This window comes from Haliotis asinina, chromosome 6, assembly GCF_037392515.1.
Source record: "Haliotis asinina isolate JCU_RB_2024 chromosome 6, JCU_Hal_asi_v2, whole genome shotgun sequence".
In the NCBI taxonomy this organism is placed as follows: Eukaryota; Metazoa; Mollusca; class Gastropoda; order Lepetellida; family Haliotidae; genus Haliotis; species Haliotis asinina.
Window position 1 is genome coordinate 61,840,395 of NC_090285.1, and position 18,094 is coordinate 61,858,488.

At 38.3% G+C, this 18,094-nt stretch overlaps 1 protein-coding gene across 7 annotated transcripts in view; it reads right to left on the reverse strand.

Annotated features, from left to right (window-relative positions):
* LOC137286653 (dystrophin-like) overlaps window positions 1-18,094 on the reverse strand; it is a 386,558-nt gene that overhangs the window by 282,777 nt on the left and 85,687 nt on the right. For 4 of the 7 annotated variants that reach the window (XM_067818621.1, XM_067818623.1, XM_067818619.1 and 1 more), the window contains exons 2-8: window positions 17,915-17,976; window positions 17,100-17,207; window positions 15,868-15,948; window positions 1,991-2,083; window positions 887-978; window positions 629-709; window positions 59-174 (exon numbers count right to left, since the gene is read on the reverse strand). In XM_067818621.1, the coding sequence (XP_067674722.1) occupies window positions 59-174; window positions 629-709; window positions 887-978; window positions 1,991-2,083; window positions 15,868-15,948; window positions 17,100-17,207; window positions 17,915-17,976 (633 nt within the window). The remainder of the gene's footprint in view (window positions 1-58; window positions 175-628; window positions 710-886; window positions 979-1,990; window positions 2,084-15,867; window positions 15,949-17,099; window positions 17,208-17,914; window positions 17,977-18,094) is intronic. The other 3 variants (XM_067818622.1, XM_067818620.1, XM_067818625.1) reach the window with 1 other exon arrangement.

Sequence of the window (18,094 nt, forward strand, 5' to 3'; positions counted from 1 at the left end):
AATGGTTGATTATTGTTTCCTCTAAAACGTAGAAATCCTTCACTGAAGTCATACTAACCTTCTGGGTCCAGCAAGCTGTCGATGGCGAGGTGGTCCTGAGCAGTGCGAAATGCATGCTCCAAGTTAGCATGGTTGCTATTGGTCAGTAGGTCTTCATATGTGAACAACTCAGGCCTGAAACAAACCCAGACATAGATTTACTTAGAAACAAAACATTAAGACATGTCCCAATTTGAGCTGGCACACTCCAACTTCTTTCCAAACATGTACAACACATAATACAGTTCTCCTAATGTCAAAAAGGACAACATGGTACATATTTACATGTCTCTTTTTTTTTTTACAAAATGGACAAAAAATGAAATCAGATTTCAGACAGTCAGCAGGCTTAAACTAAAAGTATGAGCAATAAAGAACACAGTCCACATTTAGCTAGACCACATACTGTAACCTTCCAATTCGTTAAATTCTCTAACAATTCTAAATTACGTCCTTACTCACAACAATGATAAGGCTTGCTCCTCGTCTTATAGGACTTGCATGTGTATAGCGATCTCGTTCAAATGTCTCTGAAATAAGCTCATGGTTTTGAACATATATCAGCTGAAACTTTCAAGGTCTATCCTACCTGAATCTGTGTATGAGGGCATTGAAGGCGAGTCCCGTCCTCCAGCTGGAGGTGAAGTTGTTGATGCTGACGCTCTTGTACCTGAAAAACATCTACATCCTCCACAAAACATTCAAATATAATCAAGACACATACAAATACAAAATAAATATTTAAACATCAAATAGATATGTTAGGGCGTTATGTTTATAACAGACAGATTATGAAGTTTTGTCACTATGAGAGATAGTTGTAAGGGGGACAGGTGGAATAGCACACCCATTGGTACACTGTCTGCACCAGGCCAGGAGGGTCTTCTCTAGGTTGGTCTGACGCAGGTCTTCCATCACATGCTTCATAACATCCTTCACCTGCAACAACAACAAACATTAGTGTGTCTGATGGTGTCAAACACTGAAAAATAGGGTCAAACATTCAAAGGTATGTGGCTGATATAATCAAACATCATCAAACATTCAGTAAGAGTAATCTCGCCAATATTGCCCAAAAGTCCAGCAATGACAGAACCCCCCTGACACAGCAGTTCATTATTACGCGTTCTACTACTGTCCGATGCCATCATACATTACAGTAATCACATTCAAGACATCTTCAAGACATTCAGGAAACATATCTTTCACACATCTGCAGAGAGGTTGTAGAATTCTCAATTAAGGGGAGTAACTCTGCTTATCCTAAGGAAAAGAGGTGAAGGTGAGAATATCAATGGAACAATTAATCCAATTAACACATTAAACATTTCTAATACACACCTAAAAAAGAGTTATCAAACAAATGTAAAAACCAGTCCTCAACTACTGACAACTATATCACCCCTACATATTAATGGCAAGTTTCAACTGGGAGCTATCAATCTCTAGAACACAGGTACATCAAAGCAGAGTTAGACTCCCCAATGTCAGAGTAAGAATATGCACTACAACAACCAGACCATACCATATAAACCATTCCAGTCATATGTACAGAAAATCTCATCCCCAAAAATTTGTTTTTTTGGCGTTTAATGCTACACTCTTTAATGTTCCATCTATATGATAGTGAGTGAGCATTTTGCCGCTTTTAGCAATATTTGAGCAATATTACAGAAATGGGCTTAACACATTGTACCCACTAGGGGAATTGAACCTGGGTCTTCTGCACAATGAAGAAACACTTTAACCACTTGTCTACCCCACCGCCCTCCATCTATGTGATAGCATCCACTAAACAATCTTGCTAAGAAAAACTGGTGATTGATATTGTGACCAATGATCCTGAGGCCATAGGAGCATACATGCAGTCAATACAGTCATTGGCCTGATTACTTAGTCTGCTTTATGACAAGTTGTCTACAGTAAGTAACACCAAGTTCTCCCCACTCACCTGCCAGTGCAGGATAATACTCCACACCAGGCCGAGTGTCAGTTTCGCATTGCCATCTACTATGTCATTGCTGCTGATATTTACAAGTTTTATCTGAAACAGACAAGAAATAAATGTTTACTATCCAAACAAAACATATTCCGAATACCTCAAACATATCGCTCTCCTCGTTTATTTTAATACAAACTAACACACTTCTATAAAAATGTTTCAAAAATCCCCACAAATGAAGAGGCACATTTCATTTTTTAAATCCATGTAGTGTCTCAGGAATTTGGAGACAGGCAAACACTGAAGGTCTGTAAGTGACATATGGCAGCATGCTGCAGGAGAAAAACTCTTCTCAGACAGCAGACCAAATACACATGCCCAGCAAGACAACAGAAGCCCATCTCGAAATAAACAACACAAAAACATATGCACTTGGCCAGCTCATGGTGTGAAGCTCATTTCTTCCTGTATTTTCCAAACTTGCAAAAACTATTTATTCCCAGTGCACAGACAGACAGCACTAACAATGAAGCATCAGCTTACAAAATATATAATCACAAATACTTTGGACATATTGCTAGAGATAAACAGTTAAAAACTGGAGGGGATAACGAAATTGAAAATGCTAAAGTGTGAAACCATTAAATAATGCGTAACCCTGACAACCACCTTGGAAATGAAATTACTCTTCTAACGATAATGTGGACTGTATATTATTAGGTAATCAAGGATATTACCACAGTTTAACTTTACAGAAACAGGCCAGATGGCATCCAGACCTTATTCTCTCTAAATATACTGTACCATATTTTATAACACATACTCTAATATATACTGAGGGTGAAAATCAGGAAATATATCAAGTACGTGTTCTTGTACTTTCATGTGTTTCCATTTTAGCCTCCATCAGTCCTTAGACTAACAACAGTGCCTTCCATATAAACACATTGCAGTATCCTATGTATAAATTCAAAGACTAATCCATATTTCAATATAACATATGATACCTTTAGCAAAAGCCCATAGGCTAATTAAGATTGCTATATGAAGTCTAATGTTTCATTACATACAAATATTACATGAAGTGTAATGTTTGAAGTACAAACATACAGATCAATCTTATGTAGTATGTAATGTATAAACCCACTGAATAAACAAGACGCTTTTGAGAAATATCTTGAATATACAGATAGATAGATAGATAGATAGATAGATAGATTGAGAGAGAGAGAAAGAGAGGGAGAGTAACACTTATAGACAAGCAATGACAAATAACATTTTGAAGAATAGATATTGTTATACACCTTTATTATCTTGGTGGTTCATACTCTTTAATACTCCACATACTCCTAAGTGAGTCAACAAAACCACGACCATTTGAAATCAGTACTGAGCCATGTCCTGGTGGTAGGTTAACACACAAACCAACATCAAACCACCCAATCTCCGTTTCAGCTGGGAACCCGACTAGCTAACTCTGGCCCAACAATGACTTGGTACTGTGTCACTGCCACGAGCTAATTAGCATCCTTTTCCTCATTTGTTACTTTGATATCAGAGCAGACTGGTTTAAGAGAAGTCTTTCAGTGTGGTTTATACATTGTGTCAATATGCCACTACATCTGTAACAGCAAGAAGCATGGCACTTTATCTTTGTGTGATCTCACCTACAGATAGCTGTACAGCTTCAGTGACCGCACAATTCATGAAGACCTTCCAGGGTTTAATCCAGGGGTCACAAGAAGAGGTGAATTGGGAAAAATTGTTATTGCTCTAAACTGTCGTATTATAATGTTTACTTTTTGTAAATTTTGAGGAATTGGGTAATTTAGAATTCAAACTGGTATTTTTTGTACATTTTTTGTAATTGGTTTAGACGTATTGTCGCCAAATATTGGCTGCTAAGCTTTAGAAGTAAATTTCTAGGTAAATGTGCAAATGACTTTTCACAATTCAGGATATTTTCTCAATGATAGTCATTTTTAGATATATGTATATCAAAATGCTGAGAATATATAGAAAATGCAACTTAAGTAGAAGAAAAACATGTAACTTGTAGTCATCTTGGTGGCTTGTGGCAGACGTTCTTGCTCTACCACAAGTCACTCCCACTTCCCAATACAAAGACCAGTCATTGGTCAGAACCAGTTGTCCCTACACTGTTGTAGCAAAACTATGACAGAAGTATTTCTGATGTGCAGAGAAAGTCTCAGTCCACTCAGTCATTTGTCGGCAGCAGATGTCTGTTTGACTTAGGCACAGGGCTCAGTGCATCTGTGAGATAATGTTGTATAGTGTATCAGATGCCTGTAGCACTGGCTCAAACTGTACCATGTGTTTATAGTAGTTTCTCAACAAATAGACACTGAGTGTTCCTATGTGCTATTCTGTCTCTTCCTATCTTGGGAAAGGGTGTCTAGTTCCAAGGCAGGCAGCAACTTTATAAAAGACTGTCTATGGAAAGCTCAGAATATATATCCGAGTCATAACATACACCTGCATCCATGCTCAAGTGTGGATAACATTATCAAACTTCCTATTCACTCCATCTTCGTGGCACATGTTCAGTAGTGCTTAGTCAAAAGGAAACAATTCTTGAGACAAGAAACATCAAGAAGAAGACCATAAATACTCTTCCACAATGCATTAACTGTTCAAATGAATCAAGCAGGTATAAGTGAGTGATTGAGTTTAGTTTTATGCCACACTCAGCAATTTTCCAGCTATATGGAGGCGGTCTGTAAATAATCGACTCTGGACCAGACAATCCAGTGATCAACAGTGTGAGCATCGATCTGCCCAAGTGGGAACCAATGACATGTCAACCAAGTCAGCGAGACTGACTACCCAATGCCATTAGACGCCTCTTATGTCAAGCATAGTCGCCATTTATGGCATTTATAATCATTACTGATGATGACACAAGGGCAGTGAAACTGCTGCTGCCACAACAAATAATGTATTTCTTTGAGTAGTGATGTCCATGTCAAAAGCTACTGTCAGTATGATGTTTTTTTGTTTCAAACAGACACTTAAATCTTAGCAATAACAACAATTTCAATCAGGCACATTACATCACCACTTCCATAAAAATTACAGTTACTTTGATGCACTGTGTAAATGAAAGAGCACAGATCTAAATACAATGCATAAATGTTCATACATTCTTCTTACAGTCTTGTGAAACTTAAACTGAACGTGTCTAACTACCATGAAATATTTGATGAAGTATTCACGAGCCATTCATCCTCTAAAGCAAGTAGACCGCTGCTGAAATCTGATAAGGTAAACACAATGAAAGTTTGCCCTTTTTACTCCACTCCATAATTCAAGAGTCTTACGTCTGCTGTTGTACACAGGGTTCACTTGCCAGATCTTCTGGTAGACAGGGACCACAATGCACCATACACATCTGCCACCAATCCTGACAGACAGAACATTCTTGGTGCCAGTTGTGGCACTGAGTAAATGACATTGGTTTAATGCCACTTTGCAAATTCTTCGGCTATATCAGCAAAAGTCAGTTTAAAGAGGGAAGAAATCACTGTGGGACAAAAGTCATTGGCAGTCATCATTCAGGTGGAACCTTGAGAACAGATCACTATCAGGATGAACCCCAGATTCAAACCCACGACAAGACGGTCCAACCTCAGCTTACGGAATGTTTGAGTTTGATTTTACACTGCTTTTCGCAACATTCCAGCAGTATTATGGCAGGCGGTACCAGAAGTGGGCTTCACATGTTCTACCCATGTAGGGAATCGAAATCAGGTCTTTGGTGTTACAAGAGAACACTTTAATCATTAGGCTCCCCCACCGCACCTAACACCAGCATAAAGACAATTAACAGTTGTAGTGGTGCTACAGTAAACCAATCGTTCATCTATGACCTTTTATTTCAGTTTAAAATCTTATTAGGTCTACAGAATTCCCAAACGTGTTTTCCCATATAGAAACAGTCCACAGAAACAGTTTCTTGAGCTTATTGCTCTGTGAAGAAATATCTATGTCATTGGTTGTCTTGCTGTTCGAAAGGTCACACAGAAACTGGTTCCTTGTTCCTAAATGACTTGCATGTGTTGAGGAAATTAAATTTGTTGTTTGAAATTCTGACCTTTACAGCTTCACAAAAAAACCCCGAATTGTTATTTGATGAGAAACATGAATAAAATAGAGTTTTCTAAGAAAAATGACAGTACAGATGACATTATTATCTGTATATCCTGAGATTCTCCGAAAATGATATTTCAAATTATGATTCAAGTTCACAGCTCAGACAACTGCAAATCCAGACTGATTTGAATTTCTAATGACTAACTATTGCTACATCAGAAACATTCAGAAATGAGAACATAAACACTGGTTCAAAGAGCACCTAGCTCTGTGACAAAATTCTCATTAAACAGGGAGAAAGCTAAATGGTTCGGTGACAGATGTCCAAACTTGGTCTTGATTTTGTAATAGGTTCTTATTTAATAAGGCATTATCTTTACATCATATACTTTGAAGTCGTTATCACAGGGAATATGTTCCTTTAATCACTTGCTGTGACTATCACTTGACTACCCTCATTTCTGTTTTATAACCCATCTTGTCAGAAAAAATGAATTAGACATAAGTTGTGAAGCATCTATGGTTGTCTCCCTTTGAGAACTACTTTCCACTGAAATGCCCTGCAGATGTCCTGCACACAACGCTCCTGGCTGAATTCCTGCATTGTTTCCGTGGGAGTTACTGTTCCCACACATATTTCATGTAACAGTTGCATGTCAATGCAGCAAAGTCAGCAAAATTTCTTTTTTTCCAAAGCCTAACCCATTATTCATACATGCCAGAGTCAATACACCAATATATAATCTGTGAATATGCCTTATATCGTTCTCTGCACACGGTACTTTTACATTTCATCCACACATACATGTGGATTCATATTGTATCATTGTTCTGAAGGAGAAAATGCCTGTTTGCATCCAGATATAAAACACAAAACAGAACTCCTGACAGACAGAAAATGTGATGAACATTCCCTACTTTCTACATCAACCAACATTCATATATTAGTAGGTAATGTGTGTGCAACTGCTAAGGCTACTGCATGTACACATGAGTGACACGTAACACTTTGTCCCTGAATGTTTATAATTTTCATACAAATAAAAAAAACAACATTTAAATTGAAAAGGAGCCCCATAATCTCCCATACAGACCCTGAAGCAAATATATCCAAGAAAGACTGATTAAGTCCAGAGAATTTGTCATGTCTAGTTTTCCACTGCTTCTGGGAAATGAAGATAGTCTCTAGGCTCTTTTTAATTGTATTTATAATTTTAAAGCTTTTATTTTCTGAACAATATTTTCATCTCAGAGGCTAGCTGTTAGTCCCAGAGGATTGGAGATTCAGAACCTCGGCAAATGTAGACTTGCTTCATTTAGGGCTTCAGCATTGCAGGTAGGGAAAGGCAGTAAGGCAAATATTGTGGTTCAGGAAATGTGAGTCAGGCTAGGATCAGAAACTGCTGTGGTTAATCTGGACATATCACAGCTCATAAAGATTGACATCTGACTTCCTATGTGGATCAGAACTGTGCTAGACATGCAGCCCTATAACAGACCATATAGTCTCAAAGATGTGGACCTATACATGCCGGCTGATCCAATTCCTGCATCAATACTGACCATTAGTCTCACCAGTACACCAGATGGTGCTGTACAGAGAGTGTCCACATGTTGCATCCATGACTATGTTAGCTTCTATAATGACTCAGTTCTAGCACAATGCGAAGCATATTTATCATTGCCAGTTCTGATTCTATGAATTATTATGTTGGCTTGTTTTAAATATATTTATACATTCATAACACACTGACTTACGATTGAACTTTGTTTTATTGAACATACTGAAAGATCATTTTGAAAAATCATAAAGACAATCATGCATTCATCAATAAGCTACACAAGATTCCATGGCATTTGATTGTTATACATCCATAATGGACCAGTTTCTTGTCTGATGCACACTATATGATCAACTAATGCTGAATACATGACAAATGACATGCCCCTCTCAAATCTAGCCATGGGCTAACACTTGACTCTGAACATAAATAGTTTTGATCAAATTACCAACTCTATCGAAACTCAGCTGAGAGATTTGAACATTAAGCAGTGGAGAAAGGAAGTTGCAAAATAGAAAAAAATGTGGTTCTGGGACTGGACTACTCAGTCCAGCGTGAGATAGGAGATGGGGGACTGTGTACAGTCTAAGGAGCCAGTATAAAGTCTGATGCCAGTACTGTTGAATAAAGCACCTGTAATCAGAGCCTATCAAATTCAGAGTGGAAAGACACATGACAGTAACAGTATGTGTCTTATTATTGGCACACATAGTAGTACTGAAATCGTATTACATCTGTTTGTGAATAATCAGATCTGATGCAGGTAAATGAATTGGCGTTTGTTGTTTAATGCTGCACATCGAAATATTCCAGCCATATAATGTCATGGGGTAAATAATCAACTCCAGCCAAAACAGACCAGTGGTAAATGTCATGAGCACTGATCTGCACACATGGAACATGATGACATGTGTCAACCAAATCAGTTTGTCTGACCATCCGATCTCGTTTGTCACCTTTCACAAGCATAGGCTACTGAAGATGGATTCTAAGGTCACAGTTTAAGATGAAATGATGACATTATATATGCAAAGATCCAAGCAGTAATGCACAATCATATCTCACCAGAAATATTTGACTAAAATTTAGTACCCAAGCATAAAGTTATCTCACTGTGAATATGTATTGACAAAATATAATCCAAGACAAAAAATTATGCAATTTCAGATGAAAGCTGTAGCTGTCAAGTATTACCAAATCATGTCAAATTTATAAGAATGAAGATTTTTATGGATATCAACTTCTTTATGAGAGAACACAACGTTTCGGAGTTAATGCTTACTCCTTCATCACGTTGTGTTCTCTCATAAAGAAGTTGATATCCATAAAAATCTTCATTCTTATGTATTTTCACTTCTAAATGGCATTCAAAGACTTGATGTCAAATTTAATTAGGATTTCTTCAAGAATATGGGAGACGGGGAATATATATAAATTCTTTTGTCCCAGTGTTGGTCATTCTCTTCACACATATGTTACTTGTCCTACGAACCTCTGTCCTAATACGGCCACATTTCTTGGTTCCCCTAGCAGCAAAGAAGGGCAGCAGATTTATCTCCCTTTTTTCTGTCCAATCAGAACACGTGTTACATCGACTTAGATTCAACTTGACAAATGCAAGCAACGTGGAGAAACAAAAATGACATGACTGAGTTCTGTCTAGAAGAAACACTTGAGTATCGTGCTAGGGAAGAGGTTCTAGTTTTCATGATTCATCCGGAAATTACCGAGATCTTTCGAACGATCGCTTTTGAAACAAGGTCACTGACTGCACTACTAAATCTGATTGCCTTGAAACCAGTGCGGGAAGAGAATGAGTTTTGGTAACAAGGAAAAATTGTTTGCAGAATATGCTGTATAATCTCCAAAACAATATGTATAATTTTTTTAGTATAATTTGCATTGCTTTTTTAACTTTGAATCATGTGATGCGAGTATCGTAGTCATGAAATGCAAAATGTCAAATACACCATCTGCAGTCCTCCCTAGAATATCCATCAAAGACACACAAAACTGTAAACAACATAAAACTTACATAAATAACTTCAAAGGATTAAAGATGTAATGTCAGTAATGACACTGAAACAAACTGAAAGAGCATGTGTATCATTTCTTAAAGTCATTTGTGAAAGCTAGAATACCTTATTGCACAAAAGAACTGTGTGATCACTCAACTATTCATGATTGCAGTGACTTCTGAAGATACCCTTTCACTTACAGGTGTAGCTGGTTTGTAGTGTAACAGTCAAATAGACCAGACAATCTGATGACTGATGTTACAAACCTCCTGTGACGTCATGCCACTATACTGCCTATCACATGTAACATCATTAATCCCATGGGACTGTATCATCTGGGGATTATTACACAATCCTGGGGATTATTATACAATGCCTGGAATTCTAACATAAACCTCCCTTAGCTTTGAATTAATACATGTTTTGAAGATTGAAAGAACACTGTCTTGCTATCGCTGAATGTGACTGTAAAATATCACATTATCAATATCACTTTATTGCCGATACCTGGTATCAAACTGTAACCCTTCACTTCCTAGTTTGACTGTTCTATCCACTAGGCTACAAAGGATCGCTGTGAAGATTGAGACTGTTTGTCAGCATGAAGTGTGTGTCCCCACAAGCTGAGTACTGCAGGTAGCGCATGTGCAGGGCACTGGTAGCGCAGGCACAGCTTTGTGTGAATTGTGTGTGCAAGGCAAAGTGTTGGCTGCCAGTCTCATGTCAGTTGATTTCAACAGTAAATACCAAATACTTAAATTATGTGTAAAGTACAGGTTCAGTTGTAAGTTTGATAAAATATTAACCCACTGGTTAACCTGAGGGTTATGATTTTAAATCTCAAAAAAAGCCCTCCAGCATATCACACACTTGCTCATGAAAGTGTGAGTGAGTGAGTGAGTATGATTTTATGCTGCTTCAGCAACATTCCAGCATCATCACAGATGTGGACACCAGAAATGGACTTCACTGTGCCCATATGGGGAATCGAACCCAGGGTTTTGGAGTGATGGGTGAACAAGTACCCGACAACCCCTGCCCATGAATGACCATAGATCCATATATTCACCGTTACAATCAACAAAGATTGCTGGAGGGACAACTCTGAACCCTGAAACGACACTGAGACCATTTTCTTTGCAATGAATATGGTACTCTTATTCAGTGAGGGTCCTTGGGTGACTTTCCTTGCCCCGACAACGTGACAACAGCAAACAAACAAAAATCAACTGATAGCAGTCCATTACTAATATGCGCTAATATGTTCCACAAAAAAAACCCCCAAAATGAATAAAAGTCTCATCAGAGCCAACAATAAGAGCATTCTTTACTAAATTTCCTCCCCACATTCTCTGAATTCATAACAAATGACTTCTCCACCAATATATTCCTAGAAGCTCCAAATGGCATCAACATCAGGCCAGTCAAACAATTTAAGGTCAGACTGGCATAATCTGTGTTTTGAATTTCAAGCAATGAGCTTCTTTGGTGACATATGAGTTGAAGAGAAAATGTCAGTTTTTACTGATAATGGGTTCTGATGATCAGTTCAATCCAAAAGATGTCAGCTTGACTGGACTTGTTCTAGCAGTCAGACAAGGCCATAGCCACCAAGTAGGGATGTATGGGATGAATGTGTCTCAAGTAGCCCACAACCACGCTAGTACATACTGGTTGGAATAACAAGAATGCCTTGACTTTTGATACTTTCTTCGAAATGATTCTCTATTTCAAGCCAACGTGCCATATATGGAAACATTTCTTTCCAAAGTGATCTAAGACGCTGATCCACAAACAATCCTGGTCACAGGATCACTTCATCAGCATAAGAATACCATGGACATCCTGTTGCAAGAGACTTATATAATTAGCACCAGTTGAAAGTATTATATTCTCACAGTACAACTGGAAACAGAATTACTCCCTCTTTCTGAAACCAACTCTACAAATGGACAGAAACCATTGGGATACAGAGATATATCAATCTGTCAAGTAAACTTTCCTAAATACTTAAAAATAAAAATAATGCTTTTAGTTCAGTCATCAGGGATGCTGTACTGGTACATCTGTTGTAGTTAAGGTTTATAGCACGTGTGCACTTGTGCATGTGTTTGAGCATGTGTCTGAGAATGTGTTTGTGTGTGTAGTAATGACGTCAATCATCAACAGAGATAACTCTGCCATACATATAATACAGAATAGAATCATGCAAAAATATTTACAACACCAACCTGCAAATAATCATTTGTACATCCACAAAACCACTCAGAGTAAGTGTTCTGTGCCAAGAAGTGCCAAGAAATACATGAGATAACTCTATAATAGGATAAAAAGTTCATGTTTTTATTATGCAAAATGTGACCCCTCTATCACTTTTAGTGCCATTTCTCTTGACAGCTACATTCCGGAGACTGCAGATAGCATCACTATCATAATCCACAAGCAAAACAAGCACTTCTTCAAGTTGGACGTCATGATTACGCAATAACATTTTTCACTAAAGCAAAGGATCTGGACAGTATTTTAACACTGTTTATATCTTCCTTGTTGTTTCCACCAGTCGTCTTTACACAGGTGTTAAGCAATTACCACTAAAATCCCATTCAAATCTATCACAGTCCTCGCCACAGGTAGCAAGATAAGGCAATCCAGGCACAGTCAAGGGATATAATCTGATTAGATTCTCACTATCTGCACAAGTATGCTATGCCAGTGCTTAGGGTGTGTAGCGTGTGGGGGAGTCAGCCTGCATGTGCTATCAGTGTTTTGCCAAAGAGTAAGATGACAATAATATTTTGTCAAATCTTCTCTGGGGGAGCTAAACCGGTAGGTGTCAGTGTTTAGCTGGATAACTAGATGAGATGAGGACCCTTCATCGTCAAACCTCAGGGGGGTTAGATACAAATGTAGCTGTGTGTAACAGGAATATTGTTGAGTGCAATGTGAACGAGATGAAACACTTATGACTGACAGATGTCACATACAGGTCTTTTCACAATACAAAGTGTAACACCCATTACTTGTGTCCCAAGGCATGATATTGCTGAAATATGGCTGAAAGAAGTGAAAAATCCAAAAAGTCACTGTCCAAAAGCATGTAAAAGTATTACACCATGTATTATGACATATGAAAAAAATTAACAGTACTCTATCAAATATATGCCATACAGGCTAGTGGTAAAAAATATGAGCAACGATTAACCTGATCAGGGTATAGTTACTCACAATCAGAAAGTAAATCTACTGCACATTAGGCAGTAAAGGCACCATGGGGCTGCTCTCTTCTTGAATAATGACAATACATGATTAAAGTGTCAGTCCTTATTGAGTGCTAAAACTGATCACTGCTAGAAAATGGATGGACTCATAACTAAGTAAACAAAATCCTTTGCAGGCCATAATCACCATGTTGAAAAGCTGCCTGTAGCAGTCAAGTCCAAGTACTGTCTAATGCCATGGTATAAGCAATTGTTAACACATACTATGAAGGGAATATATGTATAGAAGATGACAGGTTGACAGGCAAGCCTTCACCAAAATGTAGTTAATGACAAAAATATATCATCAATGTAACTCCGAAAAAGGATTCCATTTTTTGTGTTCTCCATGGCAATCACAGATTTGATTTAAGTTAGCTTACACTTTGATCATTGTTCAAACTTTGGATACAAACCTACTCCCTTCAAACAGTTGAAATATAAGAATGATATCATAATGAACAGAATTCATGAGGAAAGAATTATTTGATTTAAGATTAATTGTTGAAAATAACATGATTAAAATTCCTTTCATGAAAAAAATAATCAAACCTGGGATATATGTTTTTCAAGTGAACTGAAGTTTTTGGGTTAAAACTCTGTGAATGTTAAAAAAGAATCCTGGTCTTGCAGTCTGACAATGCCATATTGATAGAGTGTTACAAGTCTATCTGTCTCTCCAATCGATGAATAACTGGACTTCTGGTAGATCCTTGTATCCTATTTCTGGTGAGATACAAGTCTGCCCAATTCTATGTTTTATGCCTTTAAATGAAAAACTCACTAGACATTCCACCACCTGGTGAGCTCTGATCCTAACTACAGTATTCCGTGTTACTGAAACAGTGCCGTGTACTGACGGTCTGTGTATGTATGTGATTCAAGGGAAGCAGTTGGAAATGTTTCTAAACCATGACCAGCCATCTTCCTGCAGCATATCGGTGACCTTTAAATAATACACATCTGTGTCTGGTAAATGTTGATGGTATGAACAGATTCAGAACCTAAGACCAGAGGTCCATCAAGCAATATTTAATAATTTATACATGGTCCAACTTGAACTAGACAAAACTGTTTTCTATGACCATATCATATTTCTTTCAAATATATTTTGATCCAAAACTGAAGTATTTTGTAGCTCAGGAATTAAGGCTCTGAAATGCTCGTAGGATTTCATGACGATCTTCACTTGATTTTTTCTTGTCCTGAAGAACAGTAAGTAGTCTGAGGCTAATGAGCTAACTCACATGTACAAATGTCAAAGACTGATGGGCAATGATACACATCAGCTACAGTGTACCCTAAACCATCCAGCTTCCACCCAAAAGTAGTCTCTCTGAGGCAATATTGGATCCTTAGGGGCCATAGTCTCCTTTAAAAACTCAAGGCTGAAAAGATGTTTTGCATTTGAAACTTCCTCTCCCCTTCCAGAGATGGACGATCCAGATATCCCATCCAAACATATCACTTTTTCCTCAGGAATCCTAATCACCAAATGCTTTTAAGTTCAATTTCTTCTCTCTCATCTGGCTAATTATTTCTTTCCGTAAACACGTCAGCATCTACCTTCAGAAGCGTTTGCCAGATCTATTTTAATTTAAAACTGAAAACACAAATTATATCTACAACAAAATGGTCTAGTGCTGTAGCCTGCTCAGTAAACAGTGCTGGCATATGGCTTTGGTTCTGGCACTGGTGATGAAAACCATCAACAGTTTGAGGGACTCTTCAATACATATCAGCATATAAACACCACTGCGAGAGTGAGTCAGGTTCAATGCTGGTTTAAACATCACACAGATAACATACATCCCATGCTATCAGCATAATTGCAGTAAAAAGTCCAGGAAGCTGAATATATCAGATTTACTACTTAGACTTTGCCAACAAGCTGGATGACAATGCTGACAAACAAGAAATATAATCAGGGTGAACCAAAATGATTTGGGCATAGGTTTCTGCCATAACAAAGGGATGCAACTCTGCAAAGCTTGATCAGGCATGCTTGATGAGTGGGTTACATCCTCCAGCTATTAGAACTGTAAACTTAAACTGCTTGGTTTACGTTGTTACACCCCCAGAATCTCCACACCTTGAACAACATCAGAGATTTTGATACTTAGCACCTCTCGACCTTTCCATGCTCAATAACAAAGGTCAGCAGATACATTTCTTCCCCCTTCATCTCCTGTCCCTACCCCCTCCTTCACTGACCCCCCTGATCCTCCTTCAAAGCCATTAAGCCTGCACCACTGGAAGGAGTGGAGTCTGGAGGCAGCGCACTTGAGCCAGAAGATCTACATTCTTTCTAGATTGTTGTTAGAGGAGAGGCAATCTGGAAGATGAAGTAATTAGTGTCTTTCGTTCCTGTCTCTACTGGATGATGGAGCTCCTCACCTGATGGGGAAGTTTTTGTAATGTAGATAAGTCAGGGGGTCTGAGCCTAGTGGATAAAGTGTTGGCTTCTGACAGAAGACTCGAGTTTGAATCCCTGGTGAATATGTACAACTCATTCATGATGACCATGCCTTTATTACTATACATTCAGTCACACCTTCAATTATACAAAGCCAGGTGGGATGCAGGTCTAGACTTTTACTACAGTGGTAAAACCCACAAACATGGGTATGACAAAGGTATAAACATAATAAGAGCAGCTATGGGAATCAAACAAATTAATAAATTTCTTGAACATCTGAAAATGGAACTGTGCATAGAACATAGTGGCTCTTTAGATAACCAGTCCACAGACACGCTCAATTCTGAAGTTAAAACTGTGTTGAAAAGTTGACATAGATAAAGGTACTGCCTGTTCTAAAATGAAACAACATGTAAGGACAACTCAAGTTTGTGTCTGTGTTACAAGGAGCATCTGCTTCTCTATATCCTTCGCTTAATTTCCCCTGTATTTACATCATGTGCCATGTTGTACTCACGTTATAATCATGCTCCAATACTTCCAAGGCCCGGTTTACATTGTTGATGTGGTGAACCCTCAGACGACCCTTCTCCCGCTTCTGTAACATGTAAAACATCTGTAGTCACAAAGCTGACTGCATCATGAAACACATCTATGTATGTAACAATCAATAGAATACTTCAAAACCTGACTACAGCTTCATGTGAACACACATAATTCATGTGATCACTCAGTCCTCCAATGATCTACTCAACATGTCCCCAAATCACAATCAACCCTAGTCTCCCAATTCCACAGCCAAACTATGTCCACTTACCACACAGTCAGTCCATATACCCCTTCATCGAATAAAACCAGTTTGCTATCACACCTTAAACTCCAGACCTGTCATCATATTTTCAGCCAAGCTTTCTGTTACAACTCAGTAAACAATTGTCTCCTAATCTCATGTAATATCTTAGTAACATCACCACACTGTGAACCCCAGTTCCCAAATCACAGTCAACCCTTATCGACTAAAAACACAGTCAATCCCAGTCCCCTAATAACACAGTCTAAGTAAACTTAGTCTCAGTACTTTTCGTAACACTCCACCACTGAGTCTAACAAAACCTTATGGGAGGTCGCGTCAGGTAACCTTTGAGATTGACCAATCAGAACACAATTTACCAAATCGCGAAAGTGGACATTCGCACATACCTTTTGAACTTTTTATCTCAAAAAGGTTCATACCTGAACGATTCCAAATGCTATTTAGCTTACGGTCGTTTCCGGGTGATGCACATGGCATACGTACAACCATGACAATGATGAGTAAACAGTCGCTGAAAATGGTGTTTTTGGTAATATTCAAGGATGTCATCTTGCAGAAATATTAGTTAATGGTAACCATGTCCACAGAAACCCCAAAGCGTATATACTGCAGGTCAAATAATTGTGTTATATGTGGATTTGTTTGTGGAGAGATTTGTGTCTGTGACATGAATATTTTGAAAGTCCCTCCGATCCCTAAATAGTAGCCGTTGTCTGATTGGTTAAATCTATTCAACCGTCTCGCGTTTGATTGGATGGTCATTGGTCACTCAAAGGTTACCTGACGCGACCTTCTACTATGTTTTGTTAGACTGAAAAGTACTGAGACTAAGTTTACTCAGACTGCCTAATAACACAACCCCTGTCCATTATTACACTGTCAACCATAGTCCCTGAACTACAGTCAACCCTTGCCCTGAGAGAACCAGACCTTACCAGTGTCCTGCCGCTGAGCACCTCCAGGAGAGACAGAAGGATGGTGCCATCTTTCAGATCCTCAAACAGATCATTTATCACAGATCTATGGGCCTGAAACAAGTAAGTCTACATATTACTTGAAAACATCTAGTGACAAAAAAGTACATGACACTGATCTCACTTGACACACTGACAGTGGGCGACACCATGTATACAATGTGTTACATCTAAGTGAAATAGCCCTACTTCAACCTAGAATTCACTTGGCACTTCTGCTGATGTGTCTGTACAAATACAAACCATGCCCATTCAAATGAGCAGATACATTTGTACACTCCCAAAGGGAGCAGAATCTCCAAAATGATTCAGTCATGACAAATACATAACGTCTGTGATGTTGGTGTAAGTGGCCAAGTCACCTTGGTGTGCCACAATTCACTTTACAAGAGTAGTGTAGTGCAAATCTACGACCATGGGTCTGGACCTCAGTACACCTGGTTTCACAATTGTGAGCACCATAATAAAGCTTGTGGGCTTCTCTACTGTGATAAAAGTCTAGAAATTTAACAATTTGGCTATCATCCCTAACAATGCTGTCACAATACCATACAACTGAAATCCTGCTCAAAGAGGCACATTTTGACCTCATCTATGTTCAAGGCTCCAGGTTAACACATTCCAAACAAATTACTTTCATTAATGTAATTTTGCTCCTATGATTAACAGTTTACATAATTTCTACTGGCCTTTAACCTAATCATATCTGTCAACATCTTCAGAAACAGGAAGCATGTGTAAAAACCAGAAGGGGGAAGAACCAGAACTGAACTTACTTTTGACAGCTGTGAGTTTATCCATTTTGTGAAGGTCTTCCTTTGTACATCCTCCCTCTCATCTGAAACAAAGATTCCTGAGTTGAAAACAAAGTCCTGTCAACATCAAGGTTGTGTCACGTAACCCAAGGAATGTTTCAATCAGATGCTTAGTGATTTGTCTTCGAAGCTGTAAAGTCC